The sequence below is a fragment of the Chiloscyllium plagiosum genome, unplaced genomic scaffold (assembly GCF_037043375.1).
Source record: "Chiloscyllium plagiosum isolate Xiang-an unplaced genomic scaffold, Cpla_swu_hap1 HiC_scaffold_12, whole genome shotgun sequence".
In the NCBI taxonomy this organism is placed as follows: Eukaryota; Metazoa; Chordata; class Chondrichthyes; order Orectolobiformes; family Hemiscylliidae; genus Chiloscyllium; species Chiloscyllium plagiosum.
Genome location: NW_028270150.1, coordinates 105658842 through 105669568, shown reverse-complemented (window position 1 = coordinate 105669568; position 10727 = coordinate 105658842). Strand labels below are relative to the sequence as shown.

The following is a 10727-nucleotide window of genomic DNA, read 5'->3' as shown; positions in this document are numbered from 1 at the left end:
CACACACACTCCCCGACACGCACACACACTCCCCGACACGCACACACACTCCCCGACACGCACACACACTCCCCGACACGCACACACACTCCCCGACACGCACACACACTCCCCGACACGCACACACACTCCCCGACACGCACACACACTCCCCGACACGCACACACACTCCCCGACACGCACACACACTCCCCGACACGCACACACACTCCCCGACACGCACACACACTCCCCGACACGCACACACACTCCCCGACACGCACACACACTCCCCGACACGCACACACACTCCCCGACACGCACACACACTCCCCGACACGCACACACACTCCCCGACACGCACACACACTCCCCGACACGCACACACACTCCCCTACACGCACACACACTCCCCTATACACACACACACTCCCCTATATACACACACACTCCCCTATATACACACACACACAGACTGACACTCAAACACAGAGACCCATACATATGCAGCCACATACACACAGACAGACACCACACAAACACAAGGTAAAAACAATGACTGCAGATGCTGGAAACCAGATTCTGGATCAGTGGTGCTGGAAGGGCACAGCAATTCAGGCAGCATCCGAGGACAGGCAAAATCGACGTTTCGGGCAAAAGCCCTTCATCAGGAATAAAGGCAGAGAGCCTGAAGCGTGGAGAGATAAGCTAGAGGAGGGTGCGGGTGGGGAGAGAGTGGCATAGAGTACAATAGGTCAGTGGGGAAGGAGATGAAGGTGATAGGTCAGGGAGGAGAGGGTGGAGTGGATAGGTGGAAAAGGAGCTGGGCAGGTCGGACAAGTCCGGACAAGTCAGGGGATTGAGTTGCTGGAGGTTAGAAACTAGGATGAGGTGGGGGAAGGGGAAATGAGGAAACTGTTGAAATCCACATTGATGCCCTGGGGTTGAAGTGTTCCGAGGCGGAAGATGAGGCGTTCTTCCTCCAGGCGTCTGGTGGTGAAGGAGCGGCGGTGGAGGAGGCCCAGCACCTCCATGTCCTCGGCAGAGTGGGAGGGGGAGTTGAAATGTTGGGCCACGGGGCGATTTGGTTGTTTGGTGCGGGTGTCCCGGAGATGTTCCCTAAAGCGCTCTGCTAGGAGGCGCCCAGTCTCCCCAATGTAGAGGAGACCACATCGGGAGCAACGGATACAATAAATGATATTAGTGGATGTGCAGGTAAAACTTTGATGGATGTGGAAGGCTCCTTTAGGGCCTTGGATGGAGGTGAGGGAGGAGGTGTGGGCACAGGTTTTACAGTTCCTGCGGTGGCAGGGGAAAGTGCCAGGATGGGAGGGTGGGTCGTAGAGGGGCGTGGACCTGACCAGGTAGTCACGGAGGGGACGGTCTTTGCGGAAGGCGGAGAGGGGTGGGGAGGGAAATATATCCCTGGTGGTGGGGTCTGTTTGGAGGTGGCGGAAATGTCGGCGGATGATTTGGTTTATGCGAAGGTTGAAGGTGAGCACCAGGGGCGTTCTGTCCTTGTTGCGGTTGGAGGGGTTGGGTCTGAGGGCGGAGGTGCGGGATGTGGACGAGATGCGTTGGAGGGCATCTTTAACCACGTGGGAAGGGAAATTGCGGTCTCTAAAGAAGGAGGCTATCTGATGGCAAAAATGCCATCCCGTATTCCCAATTCCTTCGCCTCCGCCATATCTGCTCCCAGGAGGAGCAGTTCCACCATAGAACACACCAGATAGCCTCCTTCTTTAGAGACCGCAATTTCCCTTCCCACGTGGTTAAAGATGCCCTCCAACGCATCTCATCCACATCCCGCACCTCCGCCCTCAGACCCAACCCCTCCAACCGCAACAAGGACAGAACGCCCCTGGTGCTCACCTTCCATCCTACAAACCTTCGCATAAACCAAATCATCCGCCGACATTTCCGCCACCTCCAAACAGACCCCACCACCAGGGATATATTTCCCTCCCCACCCCTCTCCGCCTTCCGCAAAGACCGTTCCCTCCGTGACTACCTGGTCAGGTCCACGCCCCCCTACGACCCACCCTCCCATCCTGGCACTTTCCCCTGCCACCGCAGGAACTGTAAAACCTGTGCCCACACCTCCTCCCTCACCTCCATCCAAGGCCCTAAAGGAGCCTTCCACATCCATCAAAGTTTTACCTGCACATCCACTAATATCATTTATTGTATCCGTTGCTCCCGATGTGGTCTCCTCTACATTGGGGAGACTGGGCGCCTCCTAGCAGAGCGCTTTAGGGAACATCTCCGGGACACCCGCACCAATCAACCACACCGCCCCGTGGCCCAACATTTCAACTCCCCCTCCCACTCTGCCGAGGATATGGAGGTGCTGGGCCTCCTCCACCGCCGCTCCCTCACCACCAGACGCCTGGAGGAAGAACGCCTCATCTTCCGCCTCGGAACACTTCAACCCCAGGGCATCAATGTGGATTTCAACAGTTTCCTCATTTCCCCTTCCCCCACCTCATCCTAGTTTCTAACCTCCAGCAACTCGATCCCCTGACTTGTCCGGACTTGTCCGACCTGCCCAGCTCCTTTTCCACCTATCCACTCCACCCTCTCCTCCCTGACCTATCACCTTCATCTCCTTCCCCACTGACCTATTGTACTCTATGCTACTCTCTCCCCACCCCCACCCTCCTCTCACTTATCTCTCCACGCTTCAGGCTCTCTGCCTTTATTCCTGATGAAGGGCTTTTGCCCGAAACGTTGATTTTGCCTGTCCTCGGATGCTGCCTGAATTGCTGTGCTCTTCCAGCACCACTGATCCAGAATCACACAAACACACACAGACTCACAGACTTGGATACACATACACCCACACAGACTGTTACAGACTACACTAAACTCCCTCAAAATGTATTAAGAAAATAGTCTAGCCTCTAACTTTGTCTTATTTTAAAGGTAATTGTAAGGTGTTGTATTCCAGATACAATTCGATTGGTCAAACTGTCAGATTTGAAGCAAAAGATATTCGTATACTCTAGTTAAAATGCAAAGAAAAGAAGAAATTGGAATAACTTAATTCTATTGGAAAACTTAACAAAATAATAGATTATAGGGACAGTTACTGTTTAGTAGTTAAATATAGTATCATCCCATAAACACACCCTTTGCAATAGCAAATTCAGAAAAATAGCTTGTCTCACATGTAATTTTAGCAGCAGGAGGGAAACAAAAACATCATGAAGATTCTGAGGCAGAGAGTGTCGAAGGGAAAGATCAACTGCAGCTTTTAAACCCTGCTGAGACACCGACAACAACTGCTGAAAGCTAAAACTAAAAATCCTGATTCTGCGGGAACTTGACCCCACCCATTTTGGTTGCTTCTATTGTTCCAACTTTTAAAAACTCTAAGGCCTCACAAACTGTTTTCTTTACAGGTTTTCAATACACATCTCTGCCTTAAAACCTCGCTTCAAGTACAGGACAAATTACACCTTTTAAGGTCATAGTATTGTCACACAAACTCTCTCATACACACACACACACACACACACACACATATACACGCACACATATATACACACACACACACATATATATACACACACACAAACTCACACGCATGCTCACACATTCATGCTCCCACACACTCTGACACAGTCCCTCACACATGCAAACTCTCACACAGACACCCACACACACATTCTCACACATACACAAACATGTGGACACTCTCAAAAATAAACACACACAGACAGACACAAACACCGAAACACCACACACACTCAAACTTTCACACATACACACACCTCCTCCACCCAACCACTTTGTCAGTGGCAAATCAATAATCTGTTATGAACTGCCTTTCCCATTCTATAGTCTTGCTGCTTAAGAACCCTCCGGTTCAATGGGATGTCCCACTATATTTTCGATGGTACATTCCCTCTTTTTAATCAACCTGGGGTAGTCTATGTGAATTTTCACTTTTCCTCAAATCCTCATTCCCCTGTCTCCTGCTGCAGTTAATCAGACTGTAGTTGAGCTTTGCAATCCTTTCGGTCTACTGTAACATCCTTTCTAATTCTCCTGTCCTTAGATTAGGTTACTTACAGTGTGGAAACAGGCCCTTCGGCCCAACAAGTCCACACCGACCCGCCAAAGCGCAACCCACCCAGACCAATTCCCCTACATTTACCCCTGCCCCTAACACTACGGCAAATTAGCATGGCCAATTCACCTAATCTGCACATTTTTGGACTGTGGGAGGAAACCGGAGCACCCGGAGGAAACCCATGCAGACACGGGGAGAATGTGCAAACTCCACACAGACAGTTGCCTGAGGCGGGAATTGAACCCGGGTCTCGGGTGCTGTGAGGCAGCAGTGCTAACCACTGTGCCACCGTGCCGCCTCTCCTGGCCTCTCAGGAAGAAGGGAAAACACATGTTCACACAGTCTCCACTCTTCCTTCCCTCACAATGCTGCACTGCAGCCTTATCAACTTGAAATGCAGTCCCTTCTCCATACCTTGCTCGGGGAGGAATTAGTCGAGAGTGTGGTGCTGGAAAAGCACATCCGGTCAGGCAGCATCCGAGGAACAGGAGATTCGACGTTTCAGGCAAGAATCTTCATCAGGAATGAGTTCTCCTGCTCCTCGGATGCTGCCTGACCTGCCGTGCTTTTCCAGCACCACACTCTCGACTCTGATCTCCAGCATCTGCAGTCCTCACTTTCACCTAGGGGAGGAATTAGCTCACAGTGGCCTGGCCTTGGTGACGCAGCTGCCATGTATCCATTAGCTATTTGAGTGTGCTCACCACTTTAACCTTGGGTGATTCATGTTCCAGTCACATTTTTATTGTTCACTTCCAGATGACGGCCCAAGAGATCAAGTTTGCCGTTCACGTGGAGTCTGTTTTGAACCACGTCCCTCAGCCCGAGTACAGACAGCTTCTGGTGGAAGCAATCCTGGTTCTCACAGTCCTGGCAGATCTGGACGTCCACAGTATTGGGGGGATCATCTATGTGGATCACATTGTGCACTTGGCCAATGATTACTTCCTGCAGGATCAGGTAAATTGTTCAGGGACTGTGCTGTTTGAAACAAACACTGCCCAGAAATCTCTCGTTTGGGAGCAGCAAATGTTGTTTGAGCAGAACCAGAGTCACGGCATGGTGGCACAGTGGTTAGCACTGCTGCCTCACTGTGCCAGGGACCCGGGTTCAATTCCCGCCTCAAGCAACTGTCTGTGTGGAGTTTGCACATTCTCCCCGTGTCTGCATGGGTTTCCTCCGGGTGCTCCGGTTTCCTCCCACAGTCCAAAAATGTGCAGGTTAGGTGAATTGGCCATACTAAATTGCCCGCAGTGTTAGGGACAGGGGTAAATGTAGGGCAATGGGTCTGGGTGGGTTGCTGTTTGGAGGGTCGGTGTGGACTTGTTGGGCCGAAGGGCCTGTTTCCACACTGTAAGTAATCTAATCTAATTTCGGATCATTTGTGTGCAGCTTGTTGGGAGCAGAAAGGTGGACAGTTTGTGGATAAGCCAAGCCATTTTTATTTCTGCCTTATCAAAGTTTAATCACTGCTCCTGGTAAACGTTCAGATGGAGGGTGCTTTCCAATTGATACTGTTGTGGTTAATGTCTGATAGCATTTTATAGTCCAGAATCCAGAAATGTCTTGGTCCCAAGCTTTCCAGACTATCGAAATTAATGTGGACCAAATGATATTAATTTACAATCCCTACAGTGTGGAAGCAGACTATTCTGCCCATCAAGTCCACACTGACCCTCTGAAGAGCCTACACTATCCCTGTAACCCTGCGTTTCCCATGGCTAACCCAACTAATCCCTAGGTACTATGCACAATTTCCCATGGCCAATCCACCTAACCTGCACATCTTTTTGGATTGTGGGAGGAAACCGGAGCATCCGCAGGAAACCCACGCAGACACAGGGAGAACTTGCAAACTCCACCCACCGAGGTTGGTATCAAACCCGGGTCCTTGGGGTTGTGAGGCAGCAGTGTGGCTTAGTTGACTTGGCCCATAACATCCAGGGCTTTGCAGGTTGGGTGCATTAGTCAGGATAAATATAGGATAATAGGGTAGGGTAGTGTATCTGGGTGGGTTACTCTTTGGAGGGTCGGTGTGGATAAGTTGGGCTGAAGGGCCTGTTTCCACACTGTGGGGATCCTATGATGCTATAATTCTAAATTCTAAAGCTCAATTTGGGCTGGGACAAAAGGCATTAAGAAGGAAATTGTTGAAATGTTTCTGTGAACGGGGAATGATGGGATGGATAAACAAGGGTGTTTGTTGCATTGGAGTAGTGGGAAGTTTGAAGTTGGTGAGCAATATCTGTACGCAGCATTTAATACTGTGTCAAAGTGATAGTCTGTAGATGAATGTCCTGCTTTGTGTCTCTCCTAGAAATCCCTTGGTGCAAATGAATCCTGGTTAGAGATTGACGGGGCCACAAGAGTCTGCAACATGTTCTACGACAGTGCTCCAAGTGGGAGCTATGGCACCATGACTTATTTGACGAAGGCTGTTGCTACCTATGTACAGGACTTCCTGCCTAGTGCTGGCTGCTTCATGCAATAGAAACCGAGCATGTTAAAACAAACCTCATGGAATGAAGGAGTTACCTTCCCGTGTCATTTTGATAACTACAAGCTTGAAGTGAACAGATTTCCAATAAAACTCCGACGTCTGGATTGCATTAGAACACTGGATAGTATGAACTGTGTCTCAGGCTCATCCTGTGTGTAGCTCTCATTCATCTGGCACATTGTAACCATTAGAACAGGGCCACCCTCTTAGGGTGAAAGCTAACACATTGAACTGTCTTAAAATCGGCTAAATTCTGTAGTTTGAAAAATGTTAATCCAATGTCACAACTTTCCTATGCTCAATTTACTCACTAGATCACCAATTGTCTCAATTTACAAAAGCATGATAAGGCATGTTTTAATACTCAGAGGAACACAAGTGTTGGATTCAATCACTTTAGATTGTAATAATTGTGATGTGATTCACAGTCTATTTCACTGGCGAATATATTATGCATGTGAGAGACAAGGCAGAGTTTGTTTGTATTTCATAAAGTCATATTGAACAAAGAGATCAAGGAGAAAACCAAAAAAATGCTTTGTTTGTTCCCGGGATGTGGGAGTTGCTGGCTGGCCAGTATTGATAGCCCATCTCAATTTGTCCTTGAGAAGGTAGGGGTGAGTTGCCTTCTTGAATCACCGCAGTCCACCTGCTCAGGATTGACCCACAATGCCGGTAGGCAGGGGATTCCAGGAATTTGACCCAGCGACAGTGAAGGAACAGCGATATATTTCCAAGCCAGGGTGGTGAGTGGCTCAGAGGGGAACTAGCAGGGGCTGGTACTGCCATGTATCTATTCTTTTTGAGATTATCATGATGGAAGTGTGGATGAATTTTGGCATTTGGAATTTTTTTGGATGGATTGAAATGAAGTCCTATGGTGCGTTGGTGTTGGGATTTTAAAAAAAATTGAGTTCATTTAGCTAAGGCTTATTACTTGAATAAAATTGAATTATTATTTTGAATTTCCAGCTTGCGCAATTTTATTCATAGAATCCCTACAATGTGGATGCAAGCCGTTCCCACCTAGACCTGTCCCCGCCCAACCTATCCCTGTAACCCAGCATTTCCCCTGGCCAATTCACTTAATCTGCACATTTTTGGACTGAGGGAGGAAACCGGAGCACCCGGAAGAAACCCAGAGACTGGAAGAATCTGCAAACTCCACACAGACAGTCACCTGAGGGTCCCTGGCATGTGAGACAGCAGCTTTAACCACTGTGCTGCCCCATTGTGCATTGTATGTAAACTCCCCGAGGATTGCAGTGATTCAAGAAGGCTTTTTTTCCCAGGGCAGTGGGAGATAGGTACTGAGTGCTGGCTTAGCTAGTGACACCTATGCCCTGTGAATGAATAAAAAACAATTTGTGTCTGGACTGTCAACGTTTCACTTAGGACAACTAAGTAGGTGTTAACGTATCATTGTATAGTACTGATATTGCACAATATATCTCCTCTAAGGACATACAAGAAGGATAAAAATAGATTAAACAGTTACTTTTAAAAATGCGCACTAATTAGTTGTAAGCTGAAGGTGTTTCAATACATAATAACCATGTCTGATATACCTTCTTACAGTAATGAAAGGTTGTAAATAGTTCTATAGCAATAGTTAAGACATGTCTGTAGCAGTATTGCCTGTAGTATATCTTGCACCTTGTTTGAAGAATGTTTTTTCTTGAATGAAAAATGTGCATGTTTAATGTTTATATTCACAGAGTCCCTGAACAGCGGGCTGTGGAATCAATAAGTTACTTCCAGTTGACTAGCCATAGGATTTCACTGGTGTTTAGTAAATCGGATAATGTTAATGGATAAACCTCCTATCTAGTTGACCAGTGATCCCAGACGGAGTCAGTAGGTTATAGAAAGACAGATGATAGGAGGTGCTGGGGAGTTTTGAGACATCTCCCTTTTGGCAAATGTATGATTTATCAATAACTTTGATAAACTAACCTCTCTCTGAAAGGTCAGATGTGTTGGAGCAGGGAAAGTCTGAAAAGAGTGCATGAAGCAGCTGACTCAGAGCCCCAGTTATACACGGACATGTCATATCTGTGTGGTTACCATGGTGTTGAATAATTTCTTAGTTCCTCCTTATTGAGAGACTTGCTCAGGGTGTAATTGGCCAGCTCACCATAGAGACACCATGCCACCTACATTAATAGATACTGGATGGCAAAGTTAAAGATGAGTAGAAATATTAATAGCTTTAAAGAAACATCAGGTGGATTTGTCAAGTTACTGAGTGGGATTCTAATCTAGGTTAAAACAAGGACTGCAGGTGCTGGAAACCAGAGTCTAGATTAGAGTCGTGCTGGAAAAGCACAGCAGGTCAGGCAGCATCCGAGGAGCAGGTTCTATTCCTGATGAAGGGCTTTTGCCCGAAACGTCGATTTTCCTGCTCCTCGGATGCTGCCTGAGCCTGTTGTGCTTTTCCAGCACCACTCTGATCTAGACTTAGAATCTAGGTTGTCAGTTGTTGAATTGGCCTTCACTCAACAACTACTTTCAATTGTCTGATGTTCTTAGGTCTTGTAAGACAGACATTTGGTTAGGTACATGCATAGGAAGGGTTTAGGGGGATATGGGTGAAATGTGGGCAAATGCGGTCTAGTTCAGTTTGGGATACCTGGTTAGCATGGACGAGTTGGACTGAAGGGTATTTTCAATAATGCAAATCAATAGCACTAAGGAGTGAGGAGATGTGGCGTGGTGGTAATGTCACTGGCATAGTAATCCAGACGACCCATCTAATGGTTGGGGATACTGATTCAGATCACACCCTGACAACTGGTGAAATTTAAATTCAATGAATAAAATTCTAGAATTGAAAGCTAATCATTGATTGTTGAAAAAATCCACCTGGTTTACCAATGTATTTTAGGGAAAGAAATCTGCTGTTCTACCTAGTCTGGTCTGGTCTACATGTGACTCCAGACCCACAGCGGTTGACTATTGATTACTCTCTGAAATGGCCCAGCAAGCCTCTCAGTTCAAGGGCAATTAGAGATGGTGAAAAATGCTGGGCTTACCAGTGATGCCCACTTCCCATTAACCAATAAAGTAAATGATTTTGATGCTAGTCAGTCTTAAGCAGAGCTGGATGCATTTATTGAGAACTTAGAGTTCAGAGGATAACAGAGGTGTTATGGCCATTTGGCCCATCATGCCTCCTGCACTGGTTTTGTGGAGTGTAGTCTCTGCTTGGATACATAACTTAGCTTAACAACCTGACCCAGTAGAAAACCTTACATTCAGGCCCAGTTCGAATTCAAGCCACACCCTAGGCCCATGCTTAGTTATAGAAACAGGCCCTTCAGCCCACAACTAAACAAATGAGAAGGAAAGAGATTGGGACAAACAAAGGAGCATCTGAAAAGAGGGGGAAAGGGTTAGGGGGCTTGAAGGTGAAAACTCCAGAACTTCAGCCCCATACACATGAAGGGACTGGCAAGGTAGGGGAGGGGAAGTCTCAGAGGGGCTATGAAGCTAGAGGAGACTAGGGGAGATGTGCGGCTATGTATTGGTAACTCTGAGCTAGCGTAGGTCAGTGCATACTGGACTTCCAAGTGAACGATAACTTGATGCAACTTAAGGTTTTGCCGAATATTTATTTCCACAGTTTTAATACTTGTTCCGAATGTGCTTTAGGCACCAGCAGATCAACAACATTGTAGTAGTTAATACTTTTCTCAATGTATTGCTTTCTACAACAGGGAGCAGCACGCAGTGCAATAAAATATTATCTCTATGATCACATTGTGTGCTGGCGTTCATTGTTCCTTTTGTACTGCAGGGGGCAGAGTTTCTCAAGACGTGTGCTTGCTCACAAAATTACTGTGATATTCTGTCCTGGTAAAAGTCATGGAATATACTTTGTTTCTGGTAAAATGTATTCAGAGGCTGAGGGTTCAGGTTCCTTTCTGTATAGTGTTTGTTACCGTTTATTGTGACTGCAGAGAACCTGAGATTTGCCGACATTTGTGCCAAGTGCTTGCTCTGAGTGTTTCCTTGATATTGCTTCTTTGTTGTTCCCTATGTGAACTATTGAGGAGACTTGACAGTATTGCTGGTTCTTGATCTCCCTGGTTTCCGATATATAAATAACAGAGTGATTATTAACCCTGCCCCATCAATGGGCATGTTATCTCCATGTTCCTTTGAGAG

General features: G+C 47.2%; 1 protein-coding gene across 13 annotated transcripts in view; it reads left to right on the top strand.

Moving 5' to 3' along the window:
- LOC122555467 (phosphorylase b kinase regulatory subunit alpha, liver isoform-like) overlaps positions 1-10314 on the top strand; it is a 143471-nt gene extending 133157 nt beyond the window's left edge. For all 13 annotated transcript variants that reach the window (XM_087993152.1, XM_087993149.1, XM_087993151.1 and 10 more), the window contains 2 exons: positions 4817-5017; positions 6375-10314. In XM_087993152.1, the coding sequence (XP_087849278.1) occupies positions 4817-5017; positions 6375-6548 (375 nt within the window). In that variant the 3' untranslated portion in view covers positions 6549-10314. The remainder of the gene's footprint in view (positions 1-4816; positions 5018-6374) is intronic.
- The last annotated feature ends 413 nt before the right edge of the window (positions 10315-10727 follow it).